This window comes from Lates calcarifer, linkage group LG19 (assembly GCF_001640805.2).
Source record: "Lates calcarifer isolate ASB-BC8 linkage group LG19, TLL_Latcal_v3, whole genome shotgun sequence".
In the NCBI taxonomy this organism is placed as follows: Eukaryota; Metazoa; Chordata; class Actinopteri; family Centropomidae; genus Lates; species Lates calcarifer.
In genome coordinates, this window is record NC_066851.1 from 21198892 (window position 1) to 21222653 (window position 23762).

At 39.9% G+C, this 23762-nt stretch overlaps 1 protein-coding gene across 1 annotated transcript in view; it reads left to right on the forward strand.

Annotated features, from left to right (window-relative positions):
• Window positions 1–23762, forward strand: part of gfra4a (GDNF family receptor alpha 4a) — a 116447-nt gene that overhangs the window by 71045 nt on the left and 21640 nt on the right. Inside the window, exons 2-4 of the mRNA XM_018666276.2 lie at window positions 15323–15604; window positions 16799–16879; window positions 22741–23080. Of these exons, the coding sequence (XP_018521792.1) occupies window positions 15323–15604; window positions 16799–16879; window positions 22741–23080 (703 nt within the window). The remainder of the gene's footprint in view (window positions 1–15322; window positions 15605–16798; window positions 16880–22740; window positions 23081–23762) is intronic.

The window sequence follows — 23762 nt, forward strand, 5'->3', positions numbered from 1 at the left end:
CATATTAGCAGGAGAATACTGACATAAACAGCACCAGGCAGTGGCAAAAGAATAGAGTAAAAAAAAAAAAATGGCCAAAATTCATTTTCAAAGTCACTCTTGCACAGCGACATCAAACCCAGCCAAAGCACAAACTTATTCCATTGGATGAAGCCAAGAGATTCAAAATGATAATTTGCTCATGCAGAATGATATTGCTGTGAAAGCGTGACAGACCATAAGGTAGCCAGAGAGAGATAGAAAGAGACAGGGGTGAATCTGTCAATACACATTATCATTTCATCCTGATCTCATATGGAGCATAACGCTCTCCTAACTGAGATAAGGGGACGCCGAAAACCATTGGTGCGTCTTCTAATCTGCTGCCTTACATAATGAAACATCAACTCACCTCCTTGCTTATCACGGGTCATTTCCCAAGGAGTATGTGACCACAGAGCTTTGCCAAGCGCTAACATCAAAGTCCTGTCTATTTTTATCTTTTGGAATGACGCCGTTAATTAGCATGCATCCACAATCAGTAATTAATGTGGAGTAGATTCTTGGCCAGTGAGGGCATCTACAGCAGAGAACAAAAACGATAACATAACTCAGTAATGACGCCGACTTCACGAAGGCTTGAAACCATCTCACTGAACAAAGAGCTCCATTTGCCAGTTTCAAGGTTAGTTTTTCACTCTCATTGAAAAGTTTTTTGTTTTTTTTTTCCTTTTCCCATTTCTAATTGTCTGCTGACCTGTGCCCTCCAGGTTAAAACATACATTCGGAAAGCTCTTTGTAAAAGTTATAATTGGGGGTCAGTGATGCATTCACAGCCCAGACTTGCAATCATTGTGTCCTCATCCCATCACCTTATCTGACCTGGGCACATGTACAAGCAGAGGCAGACATACACTTAACAAAACAGACAGAAAGCTCAACGCGGGCAGTCACATGGACACACTCTGCAGCAGTCACACTCAATATAAAGCCGAGCAGACAGATACATACATTTCTTGTAAGATACATCCACGTATACTCACTCATTTCCATGCATATGACAGATTAGAGTATTAAAGTCATTTCACACCGGGCAGGAATATCTGTAACTTTAAAGAAGTTTATTTCCCGGTGTATAATGGAAGGTTGCACACTAATGTAGAAGTGTGGTGAGGCACAACAAAAAAATCTGACTGAAAAGAGGGACTCAACAGTGAAAATCATTACAGTAAAATCTGTCAGACACACAGCTTGAACAGCTTTATTTCTGTACTGGTCCAGTACATGTTAGCTAGGCTGTCAGCAGGGTTTTGTTCAGAGTTGGAGGGTATATGGACCTTGAGTAAGTAATGTAGTGAGCAATATAACTAATGTCTTTTGCTGTTTGGTAATTTGTAAAGTAATGTAATTACTTTTTAATTCCATGTTTCCAGTAACTTTCCCAACACTGTGCTATAGGTAGAGTTCAGCTCCAGATTCAGCACCATGGACAGAGCATGGAGCAAAAAGAGCACAGACTGAGGGTGATTATTACATAACTGTTAGTATATATAGCAATACCCAATAATCAATACAGTCATTTTTCCCTGAGCATGTGTCAATGTATTGTTGTTTTGACAGCATTCTAATTGATTTGGGGATTTAAGGTGAGAAAGGGGTTATTTTGTCGTATTTTGCCTCAGCCAGTCAATAAGGAGAGACATATGCTTGCTGTCAGTGTTATTTTCAGAAATGACAAAATCACCTGGGGCTGCAACAACCAATTATGTTCATCAGTGGTTAATCTGACAGTTATTTTCTTAATTAATCGATTAGTTGTTCAGGCTATAAAATGTTCAAAACAATAGTGAAAAAATTAAATTTACTATCGCTCTAAGTCCACAGTCATTTCTTCAATTAGTTTTTTGTTTTTTTTGTCTGACTAACAGTTCAAAACGGAAAGTAGCAAATCTTCAAATTTGAGAAGCTGAAACCTGAGAATATTTACTTTTTTGCTGTAAAAATGACTGAAATTTTTCATCGACTGTAAAAATAGGTTTTTAGCCAATTAATCTTCTGTTGTTCGACCAGTTGATTGATCGACTAATCACCACAGCTCTAATATCATTTGCTAGGAGCAGTTAAGATAATGTTTTTCATATAGTTCAAAAAAATATGTCAGCTTAAGAGCTGATTCCAGTTCATCTTATCTGCATTTTTCTGTTGCAATTTTGAATGTAATTATGTGGCTAGCTGTAATTTGTCATCATAAATGTTCTGTAACAACATGGGTAGGGTCATGAAGATCATGTCAAACTTAATACACACTAGAGGAAGCAAAAATAATGGTGAATGAAACTCCCTACACTGACAAAAATCAAACCCAGCCAACGATATAATCAAAGTCAGATATTCAGTATAGTTAAATTTTTATGTCAGGAAAAGCTGTATTGGCCTGGAGCTGTGTTTTTTAGGTAACCTGGTGACTTTACAAGATGATAAATGTGATGAATTTAAAAAAAATTTTTTTCAAAAAACAAGTTCCCTCTTTGTCACTCAGGTTTTCCAGTAGCTAGTATTCAGAGGAGCATTGTTTCTGTAGCTCTGCCCACTGGGGATTAACTCAAACAATAAGATTATTTCCGCCTTCGGAAAAATGTTTGTACACAAATGTTTGTGTAAGTGTGCACTCGCACACAAGCACCGTAAATAGACAAACAGGAGGAGAACGCTGGCAGGAAGACTCACACTTTTACAGGTAAAGAATGTAATTCTCAGCCAACACTAGTAAACAACAGACAGATAGAGCACATACACACAGAGCTCTTTTTATTTCAGCCTTGCACAGGAACTCTCAAACACACACACAGCATGAAAGGGCACCCTGGAGAGGTGAAGTGCTGAGGCACCACCAAAATGCATGTTCAAGGCATGTTATTTTGGTGTTGATATTCATACTTTTTATGCATGCAGCAGAGACACGGAATGAGAAGAAGACTATGTGAAACAAGAGACTGTGCATGTGTTTGATGTGACTATTGTAAGTGGAGAAACTGTAGCATTGTACATTGTAGTCTCTGTGTGTACTCATACATGCATGTGTACTTATAATGGAAAGAGGGGGGAGATAGGAGATGATGCAGGAGAGATGTGGAGGGGGATGTAGCTATTCCAGCATGTGTATTTAGAAAGAGAGCGAGAAATAAGGAGCTTAATTCCCTAAATTTTTGATAGAGCTTCCTTCTATGCTCCAATCAGACTTCATAACAGTTTGTCTGTGGAAGACAGTGAGAAAAGAACAATGCAACAGAATAAAAATATCATCAGAGTAATGTGGCAAAACTCTATGCCAGAAAACAACAATACACCCCAGTACAATGTGCCAAATGCCAGTAGGAGCAAATGTTGCTAAAGGGAGGCATAGAGAGGTGGAAGCTAGGATGAAAAGCAGCACCAGCAGGGTGTACATTAATACCTCTGCTTATGGATTACTGTCCATATTTTATATTTTTAAACAGGTGAACCAAGTCCACTGTAAAAAGCACCTGTATTTTTCTAGACAAAGGTTGGGGTGATGATATCCCAGTTAACCTTCTTTTAAACCTCAGTCAGTGGTGTTGATGTGGTCAGAAGGTGTTTGGAGATTGTTATAGTCGAAATCCCAAGAACTTGGTGGTGAGCAGCAGCTGTGATGGAGACCATCGAGCTGCAGAAGATGTTTTTCAAGCCTGGTTTGCACACTGGTGCAATGGTGCGCTCACTGCAGAGGGAGGCAGGTCAAGAAACCTCAAACCTTAGTGTGGCAAGAAATTGCAAAGGTTACAGAAGTCAACTTTCAGGTGACACCTCAGATTTTCTGGAAATCTATTTGATGACCTAGGCAGGACGTTAAAGATTTTTTTCCACATGCAGCACATAACTGATGGTGGAAGGTGGAAGGACCCCTTTTAGAAACACCTAAACGTAGTAGATACAACCTGTGATAAGGCGTCAGAACTGGAAGAATTTGGAGGGTTGGAGATCATCTGTTCATTGTCATTAAGCTTCTTACTGGCAGGCTGATATGCTGAAGGCTGTGTTTGGGGCTTTTATGGTCAGCAGGTGTCTCATGGATTGTGGGAATAATACCAATGGAATTGACACAAAGGTGAGAAATCATCCATCTCTAAAAAAAAGGGGGGACTGGGACGTTTTGAGCCAGGTCTTGGGGAATCACACAAATCTGCCTTTCTTGGAAGTCTATTCCAAGGTCCTGGAGATTTCAGATGAGCTTTAAGCCACAGGTCAAGATGTCAGTGGATTTTGCTTGTGCTTGTGTTACTTCTCCCAGAGTACCCAGTCTGATGGCATAAGGAAGGTTTATTTGCAGATGGTGTTGTCCTTTTGTTTCAGCACACCATAGTCTTGAATGTGTACTGGGGTGGTTTGCAGCAGCTTGATTTTATATTAAAATGTGATGGTGATAATAGCTCTCAGTTTGAAAACAAAAGTCTGAATTTACTGGCTCGTCTTAGTTTCAATACTCACCTGTTTAACATGTCTTGTCATTGGCACTAAAAGAGTAAGATCATGGCCATAAGATTTGAAGACAGGATTTCTCTGCCTGCCTTTATGCAACTGAATGAGGAGATCAAGAGTTGCTCCTTGACATGAGAGAACCCACTTGAGGTGGTTTGGGTACTTTGAAAGAATGTCCCATGGGCCTCCTCCTTTTAGCAGCCTTCCATGCATGAGGCATGGGGAGTTGGAGATCAATGGGCAGACCCAGGACCCACTGGTGCGATTACATCTCCCAGCAGACACTGGGAGCACTTTGGGATCCCATTAGGAAATCTAGAGCATGTGTGGGCTGCTCATTTTGCCCTGCTGCCATCGCAACCCTGAGCCAGACAGACAGATGGGTTGACTGTGTGCTATTGTTTGACTCTTTCAGTATTTACTCAAATAATTGAAAGTAACTGTCAACTCAGAGGCTTGTAATGATCATGAAATTGTAGATGATAATTGTCATACAAATAGTTGTCTTTCAATTTGTCTTGTTCTGTTCATTTTATGCCACTATTATAGTTTCTTCTTATAAGTTTCTTAATACATATACACATTATGAAGAAGCCGTATATTGGCATTGAACATTGGAACATATAAGTAAAAATTACATTTCCTTTTACCTTTTAGGGCAGACAGAACATAAAGAACAGCTTAAATATACAAACCCTATTAAAGCATAGCAGGAGAAGGGGGCACAGTGAGGTGACATCATTAAAAGAGCACCAGTGAAACCTCAAAGGTAGAAAACAATGTGGAAACAGTGATGGAAGTTTGACATCTCTCTGTTTATTTATACAATGAATGGAGGCAATTCTAATGATCATTCAAAATGACTGTGGTCAGTTGAAGTTATCACAATAAAGCTGTCACAGTAATGACTGTGACAGGCCTACTCAGCTCACTGTTTCCTTCAGTCCCGGCCCCTAGTGTTTTCTGTTTTTTACATTTTAGCTGTCACTCCTATCCACAGGCTTGCAGTGAGAGTAAGGTTCAGTTCCGACATCCCCGACATTACAAGCAATCAACAGCAAAGGCTGCAAGTGTCAAATCCACTGTGCTCAAACAAGACTAAGGATTTTAAAGGTCAGAATGACAGCACCCAGACAATAGATGAAATAAATGACTTTGTTTCCCCAGATTGTTCTCTAACTGAGAAAATTGGCAACAATTACATCTGGACTGACATTGGGCTCTTGGACTCTTTTATGAAGTCTCTGGATTTACTGGCACCAACGAAAAAATATCCAATTCAAGAAAACATCCTCTCCCCAGTCTCTCTCCTCCCAACTCCCCAGGATTTTACTCCAAACTGATGACATTTCAAGTGCATGTTTCTACCAACACTGTGGTCTACAACAGTTATTAAGGCCCTTTCTTATCCCAGTCCATCTCAACATTGACAAATAAGAGATGTAAACACCTGTTCTGCCTTGTGCGCCTGAGCGGCCGATTAATCCAACTAAAGACGGGAATAACATAATGAGAGCGAGAGGTAATAGGATGTCTTGTTGACAACCAGTTGTTCTGTGGTCAGGATCATTGTCATCTTGTACGACACCCTCCCTGTTGCTTCTTGGCGTGGTACAACAGGGTGCAGCTGGCAGGGTGGACGTAGTTCAGTATGCTGTCAGCTATGCCCACTAATGGGCTCCTAAAGCATGGTGACCATGCCATTTAGGAGAGACAACTTGTTCAGGGCCAGGTGGATCGCACGTATGAGAACAAGCTGCAATTAATGCCTCAGCGTATGTAGTAATATATGGATGTGCAGTTTGTTGTTGTTGATGTTTTCTTTTTGATTTTTAAAGATTTTGTTTATTTATTTATTTATTCATTTTTTTGCTAGTTGACAGTGTAGAGACCAGACAGGAAAGTGCTCTCTAACATATATACACACATTCACACACTGATGACACACTAATTAACACTCTCCAGTGTTAATTAGTCTTAACTAGTGTGCACTCTCGTTCTTTTTAACCTGTACAAAAATTTGAGTCTTGTTGTCACCTGTTGTCCCAAACATGAAACCCATAAAACAACAAATTATTATTATTTTTTAAATCAGTGTCAGTACAGATTCCTCTTCCCCTTGTTTCCAAGATTTGTGCAAAGCTAAACTAACCAGCTGCTGGCTCCAGCTTCATTAAGAACAGACAGATGTGACAGTGGTATGGATCTTCTCATCTAACTCTCTGCAAGAAACAGAATGAGCTAAATGTCAAACTTTTCCTTTTTAGACACTAACCTCACAGGAACCTATTATTTTGGGTTTTATTGGAAAAATCTGCTGTCTCAAAGTATTCTGAGTCAAAAATAAGACTGTGCTTCAGTCTCTACATTATCTGTGTCCATTTCTATGTAGTTTAGTAACCAGCAACAGAACAACATATATTTCACACAAAACATCACACAGAAACACATCAATGTAGCTTCAGTTCTCAAAACATCAAGCATCATGTTCCTCCAGACTCAAACACAGTTTTACCTTTGGACTAAAACTGCAGCCACTACATAAACATTGTCATCCTGTGTGTGTTTTGTAGATACGTTTTGTTTCCACATACGTTTCTGTGTGGACTTTCAACAAAAGGCTCAGCCCTGATTTAAAATCCTTTAGGAATTGGGAGGAAAAGAGTCACTGAAGATGTTCGTTTTACAGTTTAAGAGTCTAAATCGCCTCCTTGATGTTGTGAAGATTCTCAGTCATCCAGGTCATGGTCTTTTTAAGTGCTCTACAAAAGAAACTGGACTTTTTAGAGGTTCTTGAGGATGTTTCACCACTTGTCTGAAAAGCTTTGAAGCCTTTTGGATCTTCACAAACCTCAAGCAAGTTCAGCTGCAATCCTCCCTCATGTTATAACCAGGTCATCATGGCTGACACACTGGGCAGCCATCTTAACACAAAGAGGAAGGGAAGTCCTTTGCTGGCCATCGAGGACCTCAGCCTGCTTGAAGGTGGTTTCACTGTAAAGGACATCCAGTTCACTGTTGCATTACCTGAGCTGTTTCAAGTCTCAGCAGTTTTAGCCACATCGTCCTGACAAGATGTTCGGAAGCTCTCAAGTGCATGTGATGATTTTTTTGATTTGGAGTAGAAAGTCGATACAGTTACTTCATAGAGCAAAATATTGTTGCAAGGCCCACATACATTTCATGTAAATGTGCAGTCATGAGCAGGTAGGGAAATGGTAGAGGAAGTGCTCAAAATTGCAGTAATCCATTGCAAGAAAAACTCAACATTCAGATTTTCACTGTGAGAGTGAACAAGTGGTCAGGATAAATCACTAATGTATCAAAAGTAAAGTACACAGAGAACATTTTAGTTTTGCTGACTCACATCTCCTGTCTTGGGGATTTTTGTGCTTTCAAATCAGTCGATAAAAGACAGCAACAAAAAGAAAACAAACATCAGAAAGGATGAAAGGAAAACAGGAAAATAAAACCTAAAAAGAAGCAAAGAAAGGGAGAAACTTGTATAGATGTTGTAGATTCTTTAGAGCTCCTTAAATAATGTCTTAAAGTCATGCACCTGATAATATCTATAATTATTTTATGAGACAAATGGAGTGGAGTAAAAAGTTGTTAGAAAAACCATCTCAACTGAGCCCTTTAGGAAAAGTTGAGAGTTTCCAAAAATGGAAAGTAAAGAGTAAGAGTAAAGAGTAAATGTATTTAGTTGCTTTCTACTTCAGAATACTCATGAAAAGATGTGGAATTTTCAGTAAAGGACAAACGCCATTCTAGTTCTGTTAAATATGATTATACTTTCATGCAGTACCTCTAATTTATATTCACATAAAAAGTGTCTTCATTATCATAATATCCAATTTAGACCTTTTAGAGCCACTGATTGAAGTCTTGAGCCTTTGTCTTTATTTCTTTTTTCAAATACTGATCTACAGTAGTAATTTAATTTCACTGTAATGATTTCTTTCCGCTTTCATATCATTCACACCAATGAGGAGATGAGGAGCTCAGTCTCAAATCAATTTATTATTATCTTGCACAACATAAACGTGTCTGCAAAAAGTAGGATCTCCACGTCAAAAGAGGAAAGTTATTTTCTCATCTGCAAAAATAGTTTTTCGATGGGCTTTCAGGCCTCAGAGATGTACATGCCCACACGCACTTTCAATTCTAAGAGGACGAAGAAAAATGTCCAGATTGCAGTTGCGTGGTTATTCTGGAACAGCTGCAGAATGATATTGACTTTCTTTGGGATGGATTAGTCACTGAGGAATCCAGGAAGGAAATTAGCATTCTGCATCACGGCCAGAGTGGTCTCTTGCTCCTCTTTCTAAATTTCATCATGTTTTGCTGAATCAATGATACAGAGCAAAAGGACCTCATCGCAGCATATTTGGAGGACCAATTATTGTCCGAAGAAGTCTCACTGCAAACTAAATTTATGGTAATGTGTCTAAACAGTTTTTTCACTACTCTGAGACTGTGTGTATAAGTGGATTCACATGAGCATGTTTGTTCTTTCACATTGACATGTGTGTTTGTGTGTGTTTGCATTTATGGGAAGAATATTGCTTTTTCTGTTTTGGCAACACTGCTGGGGAGGAGAGAGGGCATTATTAGTAGCTGTGAAAACAGAGACAACAGAGCAGGAAAAAAAAAGAGACCCAGCAGCCGCAGTGAGTCATCTTGGTTAAAAAGTGTTCAGGGAGGCGCAGTTAGCTAATAAGGAACTACAATATACAGCTAACAAAAGCGCAGTCCCTTGGTGGTACTGTCAAAGATTTACCAAACAATCCAAGAGCCTGTTATCTCTAATAGGATTCATCAGTCTGTATATATAGCAAGTCACTCAGCCGTACAGCAACTGATGAAGAGAGAGATGGTTTTTGTGTGAGATGTAGTGAACAAATCACAAACCTAAAAAAGTTACAAACAGCAGTATGCCCAGCGCATCAACTTAAATCGAGAAAACAAACTTCACACATCACTTATGAGCTTATATCTGGGTCAGTTCAGTCAATATTGTGAACTCAGAGCTGGAACTTGGAACTAAGAGTTTAAGAGTTGCTGCTTAGATACAGACTTTAAGACTTTGACTGAAAGGATTTTGTTGAATGCTGCAATGTCCTGGGAACAGTCTCTAAAAATCTTTGTAAAGTAAGTTGTTCCACTTTAAAGTCAGCTTTATTTCTGTAGCTCAGTATCATATATAATGTCTCAATCAAGTTCACCGGCCTACAGTTAGAGCTGAAGCGAATTCTATTTTTTTCACCCAGTCAATTCATTTTATAACCCCACCTGCTAGAACTGATGTTTCTATAAAACTGGTTTGCAACAGCAGATAAGTTTTAAAAGAGACAGAATTACACCCAGATTAAGTGTGATATTAACACTGAGAAGAAATGTTTTTAATGAGCGTAAACTTGCAAAAAACTGAATATATCTGCAAAACACTGACTGACAACATATTCAATTTGTTTTGCCCGACAATATTATAAAACAGGAAATGTTTTTGCAGCAATACAATTTCAGTTTGTAGTAACTCAAGCATGATGATGTTATTTATTGATGTGCTCAGGCTGTTTAAAGAAAAGAAGAAGACAGGGTTGCATTTAATCCATAAAATGAAATTAAAATTACCAGTCACAGTTTTTTAGAGCCCAAGGTGATTTGTTCAAAATGTTTGTTTTGCTCCAAAACCCAGAGATGTTCTGTATTAATATTCATTTTTTGCCTAATAAATCAATCGCTATGTCAAATATTTGTTTCAGCACTAACCTGAGTAGCAGCCCATCCTAGCTGTCTACCAATAAAAGATAAAACTTATCAAAAAAAGAAAAAAATACAAAATGGAGGAAACCTTGGTTGGCAATTCAGTTTTGAAAAAAAAAAAAAAACGGTCCCCCTCTTCAGGCAGCCAGTGGTGCATTAAGAGCTGTCTGTGTGAAAAAAAAAACATTTCCAAATAATGAACAGAAAGTTACAATAATTCATGAATATTAAAAACACAGCAGGGTTATAATCCAACAGTGGTATTATAATATAAGTCCCACACTCTTCTCTCTTTAGGGAACACAACTTTAAAGATGAATGAGCAGTAAAGTTATTACTGTTGTTTTTTTCTGGGATATTGACTTGTATTAAAAAAAAGGCTGAGTCAGGCTTACTGTATGCAAACACATAATTCATTTTCTCATTGTCATCGATATATCTGTTCCCATCCCAGTTTTATCACCATCATTCATTTTAGGAACTTTTACAGTGATAACCATCGGTTATCGAGAAGTAAAACTTTATTGAGCTCACTTTTTGTGACGTAACAGGAATGCAGTGCTTTCAGTGGAGCAGCTCTTATAGATTTTAAATGAAGCGCTCCCTTGTTGGCAGATAGCTAGCAGCTGATGGCAGTGACTGATGCCTGATGGCTGTAGAGGAGCCTGGGTTTTAGGTCGGGAGGCAGAGAGACGTGAGCAGCCACCTGATGAGATGAGGGGAGTTTTAGATCTGTCACCACCTCTACATCTGTTTCATTTAAGCAGAGGACCGAGCTGAGATGAACAGAGAAGGGTAAAAAGGTAGTTATTTCATGTTTGTTGTAAGGTATTCACAATAATCTCACCCACTGTTGTCTAAAAGTTTTTTTTACTAGCTGTAACTGTAAATCAACATGTGTATATGCTTGCAAGATCATGGCTGCTTTCAATTCATATCCCACCACACCGTCAACAAAAACAACATTCAGTTGTTTAGATGCTGCATATTTGTCCTGGCTGTTTTTGTTTCTAGCTAAAAGAATGAAGCCCAAGATCCTGGGAATGAAAAGATAATTAAGTTTTGTTTTTGAGAAACCCTCCTCTTTGAGAATATTCCTTTAATTTCAGAATCTGCTCCTTGAACTGTATCAAGTGCGTTCGTGTGTGAGTGAGGGATGAGAGGGAAAAATGAAAGAACAAACAGAAAAGCAGGGGAGGAGGGAGAACAGAGAGATAAGTGGAAATGATGACGCAAGCAGAGAAGAAATCAGAGAAACAGAAACAAAGAGAAGAAACAAAAAGGAGAGAGGGAGAGAGAGGGAGGGAGAGCTCAAATGGATTATTTACCTCAGTGGGATAAACAGGAAGGCATATAGGATGGAACGAATCTGAATGACAAGGCAACTGATTTCTCCTAATTGGTTTTGACTGTCTCTCTTTGAACTGCCGGTGCACAGCGGCTCTGTTTCCAGGCAAACAGTTATCTCTTGCAATCTGGAGTGCTGCTTAATTTCTCAGACAAATATCAAACCTCTCTCCACACTGGATTAGTTGCAATTTAATAAGATTTGCGCTGCAGCTGCTCACCAGGGGCTTTTTTCGTTTGCCTTGAAGCCAAGGGAAGACAAACCTAGCTTTAAGGTTCCTCTGTGCTCCACCTTCCGTATCAGAACACCCACGCACACCACCTACATATCTGTTCCCACCTGCAGTTCCACACACTTGGCAAAAGAAATGACTCAAAATATGTTTAAATATTGTTTCTCTCGAACGGAGTGAAGAAAACTACCACAGGGGTAAGATAATATTGTGTATTTCCAATGCAAATCTGCATTTAAAGAGTTTTCTCAGAGCCAGTGAAGTATCTTGACATAAGGCGGATTCCTCCGCTTTTTTCAAGGTACCACCACTTGATCCAAGAAAACTCTCAAGTGGAGCTGATTTGCATCAGAAACTAATGACATTATCTCACCCTGCATTTATTTCTCCCTCCTTTTGCTTTACATAAAATATGTTAGATTTTAAGACTCTACAGTGGAATAAATGACTTGTGGAGGGGGATATTTTGTGGTGCACTAAGCAGCGCCTGTCAAGACCTCAGCGAAGATGAGCTCTTCACTTGAGTGGCAGATGTTTTCTCTCAATAGCATCCACAAACATCATGAACCCATAGCAACAAGCTTCTTGCCTCACTGTCTGTCTAGACTTTTATTGACAGCTTGCTGCAAGATTAGTTGATTCCTCTAAAAGGTTGAGAACTCTCCTGCTGGGCACATGGCAGTCAACCCCTCTTCTCCACCAGTGCAGCAGGCTTTAGCTAAGAATGTTAACCTGATTCAGGCATGCTCTATCCCTGTCTGTTTTATCTGATCATCTCTAAAGTCACGTCACCCAGGGAGAGTTACTCTGAGTTACAGCTCGAGTCAAATGTAGAGATGTAGAATTCTGGCAGTTTTGTCAGTCCGTCGGTGGAAAATTAGCAAGCTCCTGCCTTTATCAGGATACTGTGTTCACTCCTCATCACTAGATTGAGCTGTGATGGAATCAAATTTGATTAAGATTTAATTACTGAAACAACTCGCCACACAGAAAGTCTCATGAAGTAGTCAGTGACAAAGAAATGCTTTTAGACATGATTTCTGGGAATCTGTCCTGCAGAGGGGAACAAATTCTTCTTGTTTAACTCTAATCTCTATCACTTTGTATAGTTTTTAGATACCTTCTAAAATACTAAGAGAGCAGTAAATAGTTATAGTTTTAAGTTAAAAATCACCTTATTCAACCCCGTCTGACAGTATTTTAGATGTATTCTGTGTCAGCTTCTTCCAGCTTCATTGTACTTATATGGTGTTTGTACCCAAGACTCCATTTTTTTATGGCTTCACCTTCCCTCAAATGGAAATATTCTAGATGTCTTGCGTATCATTTTAGAGACATTTCACCAAAATCCAACTTGACAGATTTAGTATGTTTGCAAAACTTTGGGCTCTCCATCAGTCAAAAAATAAAGTTTGTGTGTTTTTGAAAAAAGTTTGGCTGCACAGCATGAGGTTGTGCCAACTGACCCACTGATAAGTTAGTGAATCATTTTGAGCCAAGATACTAGCTCTGTAGGGATAGCAATGTCAGTCATTTTGGTTCAGATTGAAATATCTCAACAAGTTTTGGATGGATTTCTGTTACATTTGGTACAGATATCCACAGTGCCCAGACAATGTGTCCCAACTTTTATGATCCTCTAGAGTCACCAAGACACTGACATTTGTGGTTTTGATTGAAATATCTCAACAACTACTGGATGGATTTCAATGAAATTTGGTACAGATATTTGTTTCCCCTTTAGGATAAATTGTAATAACTTAATGATCCCTTAACTTTTTATTTACCACTGTTATCAAATTGAAATTGAAATTTATCTAATACTTTATGACCAAACACCTGTGAAGCTAATGACATTTCCATCAGCCTCAGATGGACGTAATTAGCAAATGTTAGCATTTTGTCTAGCTAACATAAGATGGTGACCATAGTAAACATTACAACTGCTAAACATCAGCATGTTAGCATTGCCACTGTTTAGAGTTTAGAGCAGGGCAGTTTTGTGGATCTATTTTAAGTTCTGAGTCTCAGTTAGAGATGTTGTCCCTGTTGTTACTCGTAGAATATGGTATTTTGTTTACAGTAACGTGTCTGTTATCCCAAACTAGACACACAGATGGAATAAAAAACACTACGTTTTCAAGAGTCTAAGAGCTCCTAGACAGCTGTGAATATGCTAGCAGTTGCTGTCTTCAGGGGACTAAAGCTTGCATCTGATTAGTGCCACATAAAACAAGACAACAGTAAACACGTCCCCCCCCCCCACCCCACAAATGATGTAGCCCATCTCTGGGCCTCTCTGTAACAAATATGACACTTTGTTTTGACTGCGACTGAAACACTTCAGTGTAATTTTGAACATGTCAGGATGTATTGGAGAGATGCATCATCCCCCCAAGTTTCATCAAAATCCAGTCAGCAGTGTCAGATGTATTCCATGTGACAACTGTATGAATTCATGAATAATATAGCACCCCCCTCGGGTTTATGAATGTAATTTTAAAATGCTGAAATACAGTAGTGAGATGCATCATTGATGAAGTTTGATCACTTCTGACAGGATGTAAAAAAGTAATCCAATTATTAAATTCAATTCAATTTAGATTATTTTAGCAATGATTCAGTGGATCATGAAATCTCACATTCATTCACCAGTAAATTCTGATTCACTTAAAAGAGCAATCCACAAATTTTACACATTTTGACTCATACTCATAGGGACTAAAATTCAGCCTCAGCCTTCAGTCTCTTGTGAGTCCTATGTTTATTCAAGTGCAGAACTAAATTACTGTAGTGTCCTTTTAAATTGAATTTGGATTATTTAACAAAGTATTGCTTTGTAAAAAGTGCAAAAATTGATTCATTTAACTAATTAAACACATGCAAACCTGAAACCAAGGTGCACAGATCAAACTATAAGGACAAACCTTTGCTGGACATACAGCTGTTCAGTAGCCTACATGGTACTGGCACATGTGGGGCAGAAAATTACACACATCGACACATAGCTTGTGTTTTATATATTTTTTTAATATTATATGAATTTATATTTTAATCTATGCTAATTTCTGGTATTGATGGGGCTGTCTTAAACACTAATCAGTGAATCATTGTCACATGACCAAACACTCACACAGTTTCACACAGTGAATCTCTCATTGTCATAACAGAGGAGGAAAAACCAAACTTTTGCAAAGTATAAATTCACATTTAAAAAGGATAACTCTGGTATTTTTGAACTTGGGCCTTATTCTCCATGTTTTTGGGTGTAAATGATCGATAGGGACAAAAATCTTTGGAATGGGTTCAGTATTGAGTATAAATGTGCACCCGGAAACCGATGACAACTACACAATACCAGCCATGACCGGGCATATATTGGCTAATGTGAATTCTTGTACAGACAAGTAATTCACATACCAGTCTCCTGCTCAGTTCTCATCATAGGGGGCCACAGTATGACACTAACCTGTCCTCTGTCTGTCTCGATCTTGTAGGAGTCCCACGTATGGCTCTCTCTGTGGGCGGGAGGGACTGCCTGCGTGCCGGAGACACCTGCTCCAGCGACGACACCTGCAGCCCACGACTGCGCACCCTCAGGCAGTGTGTGGCGGGGGACGGCAGTGTGAAGCTGGGGCCCGGGGCGCGAAACCAGTGTGAGAATGCCATGACGGCACTGCTGTCCACCCCTCTGCACGGCTGCCAATGTAAACGAGGCATGAAGAAGGAGAAGAACTGCCTGAGCATCTACTGGAGTCTGCACCAGTCTGTGCTGCACGGTAAGATTGGCATTAACCCACAGAATCTGATGGTTCTGTTCCCAGAAGGTGGGCTGGAGCAGGTACAGTATGTTATTGGGATTATCAAGTGTATGCCGCCCCTGTACACTCGAATTAGGTGTCCGCCTCCAGATGGCTCAACGGTAAACTCTAGGTGAAAAATGAAAAGAGTGATTATTGTGTCAAAAATAGTTCAGACTGAGGCTGTGATTCCTTTTGTTTCATCCACACTCATTGTATTTTATCACATTTGTGCTTCTGTGCTTTGTACTGTCATTGTCATTTCCCACTTTTAGCCCTGTTATTTTTGGTACAGTTACATTCAAATGTGAGCATTTAGCATATACCTTTAATATTCAGAACAATTGAAAACTAGGGCAACAGTAGAACAAGGTTGGCAGTATCCTGCAAGTCAAATACAAATATATAAGACAGTTCATACACAAGGTAACACATGATTCTCAGGACCCTTCACTTTGGTTCATTAAACAAGCTGCATTTATTAACAAATGCATGCCGCAGTTTGGACAAAGATTATATAGCCTCTTCACAGCTCCTTCAGTAACCTCATGCTGCTTTGAGAACTTAGATGTTTAAGTGCCACTTTAATATGTAACTGAAAGTGCTGCTAATTGGTTTTTAGCGTCATATAACCCACTTTTGTTTAATTATAGTTCATTTACTTCAGAGTTTAATTTCTTCTCCACAGAGTTAAGGCTGCAGTATGAACTCGGCAAAAAGGGCAGCTGCCTCAGGGCTCCAAAAGTCCCAGGTTCAGTGCATATCAGTTGCCTCTGTTAACTGTTTTGAACTTTTCACCTGTGAAGTATAATATGAACCACCACAGATGCTGCATTAAGAGGTAATTTTGTGGCCTTGTGTTTGAAGAGGGGTAAAAATCTCATTCGAAGTCATTTTGTTATTTCAGTTGTTGTGCTCACATGGTATACATTTCCAAATGAAGTTGTGTTTATTAAAATCACCACACAGGGTACATACACAATGCACAGAGGCCACTTTTGCCCCAAAGACCCGAACAGGTTAATTCAGGCACGCAGGAAGTGGTTTGCATCATTTCGTCTGTCTTATATAACTATTACTAAAAAAGACAAATACAGCAAATGACAAAGAGGAAGAGCATTATTATGGGTTGTCATGACAACAGAAACTAACCCATCTCCTCTGTGTCGGCAGGACTCAGCCTGGTGGAGAGCTACCCATATGAACCAGAGGAGAGGGGCTCTGACTACGTCCGCCTGGCCTCCATCGCCGCAGGTAAGTGGGCAAGCTTCGATCGCTATTCGTGTTTCTCTGCTGCTGCCTTCACTTACACAAAAAAAATGTAGACAGTCAAAAGTGTCTACTATTCAACCAAAAAAAAAGGCATGTCTGTGAAAGAAAGAGCACATCGAGATATTATTCTGCGTCATTCTGAACAGAGTAGACAGGTGGATATGCAGGTGGGTTTGCAAAGTGTTTGATGAGTAACAGCTCACACTTTGCTTCTGTCTTGCTTCTGAGCCTGTGGGCAAGCCGCAGGGCTGGTATGTGCTGCTGTTAGCCCCCGAGGCACAGATTAATTACCTATTTATTTTAATGCAACTGGAAGCAGCAAAACTGTGGGGTTTGGAGGGAGAGTGTGTGAAGAAAAGAAAGAAAAAAGTCATGGTAAGAGGTGAGATGGAGAAAGAGGAAAAGAGACAGATGAAATGAGAGAAAGAAAATGGAAGACAGACATAGCGGGTTTGTTTACTCAAACAACACTACATTTTTCTTTTTTGGAAGTTTGGAGAGAGAGAGAGGCTGCACACAAATGAGGAGTTACATTTTTTCCCACTGGAGAGGACAGAAAGTCAAGTGTTTTGTTTTCTCCAACAGCAATTGTACTCTGGATGACTGAGGCTGAGATGGAGAGGCTGTGAAACTTAAATAATGACTTAAATGAAGTGATTAGTATGGAAGGCATTCATGCATGTCTCACCGTATGATGATAAATGTCTTTCCCATTGCATAAAAGTTTGAACAAGTGGATAATGACAGCTCAGAGGGAGGACACTGCTTAATTTAAACATTTAAACACAGTGTTTTCCCAACCCAACCAGTATTTATGAAGATGAACAGGAGTGGCCTAAAACTATATGAGAAACAAAAGTCAAATTAGTTTGTTTAAATGATGAATTTACCATTTCAACATTATATAATGACATCTGTGCAAAAACAAGTACATGGTAAGGGTATAGCTGCTCTATTACCTTCATATTGGAAATGCAAATATTTCACTAAATAAATCCTCTATTTTTGAATCTGCTGGAAAATTGATTTGTATCCACTTGTGATATATAATATGGTGTCATTTTGATGTATAACACTGAGCTTATACATCATTCTCTCTCAGGAGAAAATGAGTTGAAGCTCACTGTCTCACACTATTTATTTCTTTCAAAACTTGATAAGAAATGATGTTTATTATATTTATTATGGGATTTGATGCATCCTTACAATATTAAAGTTGCACTAGGTAGTTTTGCATGTTGGCAGCTCCTAATGGCAATGGGGGATCAGTGTCAAATACAAGTTTTATGATTTCAAACCTGACGTAATGCAAGGTGACATCAGTAAACTGAGAAGGAGGCCAGTTCAGGATACGTTTTGTGTAACACCCTGAGAGGTGGATTCAGGTTATGTTCAGGTTGTGTAACAGTTACTGAACAGATCAGGGGCCATGGCAGTTCTACTCAGTTCTACTTGAAGACAATCTGAACTTTAAGGCATCTGAAATAAGTTTACTGCCCACCTCACTGTAAAAGCCAGTTAACAGATGACTCCAGTTCATTGTACAGGTTTGGCCATTGTTTCTATTGGTAATTTATAATCTCACTCATCAAGGTATTTCTGAGATCTGAGAATGAAGTGACATCTCTGAAAGGGCTAGAAACACAAGCAGTCAGTTGATCAGACAGGTTTTAAATAATACATTATGTCTTTGTCAATGTCTAACCTTAAATAGCAAAATTAAAGATCCAAGGGAATAATAAATCTTCACCTGCATTCAAGTGATTTACATTGTTAAATTGAGGTCTTGGGTAAGTCCTTAGTTTAACACCCCTCAGTTAAAAATATATATGTGAAGATGTTACCATAACCAACAGGATTCATGGTCAAAACTATAAAAATAAGACCCAGGCTGTAGAATAACAGAAACTTCCTTTAATTGGTGATTTGAATTCTTGTTGGTACATTTTATTCTATTTATTATTTATTTATATTTCAATTGAAGTGGGTAAAACAGTGGCATCTAAAGTAGTAGAGATGGTGAGCTGTTTTTTGTTTCGACGACTGTTAACGACATAACAGAATGTAACAGATGATACTTCATGTTGACACTTCAGTTTTAAATTGGGCTCAGTCTCATTTAGAGACCTAGATTTCAGAGCAAAGATGGAGTAGGACAGGATGTCTATTTAATGTGGATCGAAAAAAAAAAACACAGTACATTGTGGCATACCACAACCACCTCTCCTGTATATCTGCTCTGTAGCATAAGCAGACGTATACTCCTCCACAGCAGAGCCATTGTGCACTAGAGTTCCTCTCTGGCTTCCTTCGTTGTCATGGATCTTCCTACAACATCCAAGCCAGATATTTTCAAACCCACTATGAATCTCAGCAGTGCACTATAGTGGTGATATCAGCTCAGCACCATTCATGATCCCCAGAAAATCATCAGGCACGCGGTAACATTCACCCTCCTCTCCTTAACCAATTCATTTTCTATGGGCTTGTTGTGCATAATTGAGTGAGATCACAGATTAGGGAAATGGGATAAACTGTCCTCACCTGTTTGTGGGAGACAGTGGGTGTATGTAAGTGGGGAAAGAATGCACACAAAAATGATGAGAAAGCCTAAACAGTTGCGATTCACTGGACGTCCCCTTTAACACGCTTTATCATATGTTCTGTGACCTCATACATAAGCTGCTTATTAAAATGACACCACTCGTTTCAGGCTGCTTTGAATTACAGCGTCACCAGACCTGCACTGTACAGCCTGCTCGTAAATTCCACTCCAGCGACTCCACAGGAGGTCAAAGTTGACATCCATGCCATGCATCTCGACAAGCCGACTGCCAAAACAACAAAGACATGATTAATGGATGTTTTTCCGCCCTTATAGCATCTCTCCCTCAAACAGAGTAATGACCCTTTTCAAAGATGTAAGCCGCAGCTACAGCTCATCATATTTTGAGGAGTATTCCAACAACAGGGTACTTCACCCTTTGCCAATTAATCAGTTAACCAAAGTCAAGTCAGTGGTATTAAGAAAGTGCCTCTGTTAAAAGACATTAGATGTTCTGCACCAAGAAATACGCTTTTTAATGCATCATTGGCTTCAAGGAGTGCTTTAAATTGTTTTTCCTTACTAGGATTTTCTACTTCATGCACTACGGTTGTAAAGCAAATACCAACTGTTTTCTTTAGGTCTCTAATGCAACAAGTTGGTCACAAACTTGGTAAAGCAATACGGAAACCAGCACTTTATGAAGGTAAAGTGCAGAGCCTTAAACTGATGTAAACAGTGTAGCAGTTCTCTCCCTGTCATTGTCCTACTGCAAAGTGCAACATGCCAAGGGACTGTGTATAAAAAAAGGCCACAGGTTCTGTATTGTTCTTCCAGTATGAATGTGACCAAACTCAAAGACTCTTAAAGGCATACTCCACTGAAAACTATCTGTTGAGTGTCAAATACTCACCCTGTGTAGGCTTGAAAAGTGGCTCTGAAGGGTTTGTAGGTGGCTCCATGATGAAGGGCGACTGCTGTCCTGCACTAAAAGAAGAAAAGATGTTTCAGTGTCATGCCCAGAAATGTAATAAAATGCCATGGTAGTAGCCTTCAGTCTCTGTACTGTATGACCCCAACAACCTACAGCAACGAGGTAGGGACAGGCTTTAATGTAGCCTGTGAGGCGAAACCAAGGGCAAAAATCTGTATAGCCCTCTCTGCACTTCTTACCGCTGCTTGTTAACTGTATTGTTATGAGCGCAGAGTAATAATTGAAGGCGACGCTACAGTGGGTGGACAGTGAGAGGATGACAATCCAAGAGATTTTAGTGGGAAAATTAATACATTAAAAGCAAGAGGGACAAAAATAACTATAATTTTGAAAAGTAATGGGGACATGTTCCCATTCCAATTACATGTGCATTCACTCGTTTGGCACATGCTTTTATCCAAAGTGACATAGAAGTTAAGTACAACACTCAGCAGACCTCAGAGTAAGCACTAACTATTAAGTCTATTCAAAAGGACAAAATGCAGGGAGATCAGGTAAAGGAGTGTGAGGTATGTTACAGGCATGACCATTTAAGACATTAGAGAGCACTGCAGTTAGACAATGACATGTCCACATTTTTAGATTAGATTAGATAGACTTTATTTATCCCACTCGTGGGAAATTCACGTTACAGCAGCAAGAAAACAGGGGTGACCAAAATAGAAAAATAGAAAAATAAAAATAAAAAATATAATATAGAAAGGCACAGAAGTAACAAAGTGACAAGGTTAAAGTAGCAGCAATCAGCATTAGAAAAAGTAATGAAACTGATGAATACAATGAAGCTTGTAGGTAAAATGCTCTCATAATAGTTAATAAACAAATATTGGAAAATCCTTTTAATCTAAAAGCCAGTACTTTAATCTCAGACACCTTGTTTTCAAATTCACTGTGATGGTGTTCCAGAGCCAAAACAGCAGACTGTGTCTCTACCCAAATACAGACGGCATTTAATATTTTGCTATGTGATGATGAATATTACAGAACCAGGCCTGTGACTGGAAAACAAGCTAGAGCACGAGTGCACTCAGCCTCCAAGTGGCTCCAGTAAGGAACAGCTCAGGACTGGTTATACTGGGCAGCTCAGAGGTGTAAATGTGTGTAAGGCATGAATGTGAAGCAGGATGTCCCTGGATAAGAGCATGCATGCTCAGCAAGTCTCCTCTGAATAAATAATGGCTTTAAAAAAAAACACAATGACAAGGATTTCACATGAGAACTTATGTGCATATTCAGTCTCCCACTCATGTGGCCACTGGATGCAATTTGTCATCCCACCCTGCAGTTCCATCAGGTCCTCAGATCCTATCCTCGCCTCCCCCCTCGGCTGCTTAGCAGTTAAGTTGGGAATAACCTATGCTTTGTGATGGGTTGTTAGCTTGCTCTCCAAGGCCATTCATATTTTATATGACAGCTTGGTGAGAGCCGAACTCACCAGGAGACACAACTACAGGCAGTTTACAAACTAATGAGCGGCGCTATCTGCCAGACAAGCTGAGTGTCATCATGGCTGTATCGACTGGGAGGTCACTTGGGAAAAAAAACCACACGATGATGGACTGGGAAATAATGCAGCCAAAAAAAGATGGTTATGAAAGGGGATTTCCACTGCCTCCACAGAGGTGGCTCATTACTGCAGAGGTCAGAGGGAGCATGGGCACTGAGGGAGGCAGAAATGGACAAAGTTGAGGAAGAGTGGATGGAGAGGGAGAGGGAGAGGGCTGAGTAGGGGAAGGGAAGAGACAGATGGAGTGGGGGTGATGGCAGCGCAGAGAATAGCACACACACAGCGAGGGAGGAAGATGGCAAGGCAAGGAGGGAGACAGGTGAGTCAGGGATGGACCCAGATGTAGGGAGGGAATGTTGCAAAGATGGATAGATGGATGAAGGGGAAGGAGCAGTAATTACAGGCCTTGTTGTGCGGTTGGAGAGATGGAGGAGCCGCTTTTTCAGCACTGCCACTCTGCATTAACCCAGCAGAATGAAATATTCAGCCATTAGGCCTCAGCTGAAACACATCCAGTGCCCGGGCTCATGCAACATTTAAGCACCATTCATGTTCTATTCATTACAAGGGGGCCTATTACATATAATCAACGTTTTGGTTTAGTTTGTACTTCAAGAGACACATTTCTGTTTTCATCTGTATATGCAACACTGCATCTGAGTCTAGAGGTGAGAGTAGCAAGTCAATACCAACTCCAATTAGGCTTTGAAATCATTGGTAAACATTGCCTGGGATTTGATTTTCTCAAACCACACAGAAGGATGAAATGCTTTCTGCCCCCCATTTGTGTCTTCTAGAGTCTGAAGTAACGACGGTGAACCGCTGCCTGGATGCTGCCAAGGCGTGTAACATAGATGAGACGTGTCAGAAGCTTCGTACAGAATACGTCTCGGCCTGCATCCAGCCATCAGCCCGCTCGGGGCCATGTAACCGACCAAAGTGCAACAAGGCACTGAGGAAGTTTTTTGACCGTGTTCCCCCTGACTACACCCACGAGCTGCTGTTCTGTCCCTGCACCGACACGGCCTGCGCAGAGCGCCGGAGGCAAACCATCGTGCCGTCCTGCTCCTATGAAGACAAGGACAAGCCCAACTGTCTGGCTCAGCTGCGGATCTGCAAGGCAGACTATGTGTGCAGGTAGAAATTAGAAATGTTGTCTTACGTGCTGCCTGCTGCCAAGAACATTTTACACTTAATTTCCTGAGTTGGCATCAGTCGACTCACTGAGGTGACAAATTGCAGTGGCTTCTTTGAAAGTTTATCGCACAGGTACCACAAATCATGTACACATTGCATGAACCTTCTTCAAAGCATGCCATAGTTATTAGATATTGGTTGTTTTGTGTTATTGTTTTATCTTTATACAAAATAAGTGACACTTGAGATTGGTAAATCATGACAGCAAACACTGATTGATTTGGAAAGTCCTGGTGCATTCAAGTGCTGCTCTGAAGCTTTGATGTCCGAGATTTAAAAGTGAACTAAATGTTTTTTGGCAGTTTGACGCAGAGATAAGACTCCCAGATAAATAAAGAAACAAGCTTTGATACATGATATCGAGTTCTTAAGTTAAACTTGTTAGCAAACACTTGCCTAGGGTTACTGACACATCCAGCATCTTATTTGATCTGCCAGCTCCTCAGAAAACTAAACTATCTTGGTGTCGTTGTCCTGTTAGATGTTCAGCTTCACCAGTCACTTGTTTACTTTAGCTCCCTGCCTTTTTACACCAGACAGGTATTCTACAACTGACTTGTGCAAGCTGGAGGAGTAATCTGTGAGACCTGGGGCAACTGGCGTTACTAACCTCCACTTGCAA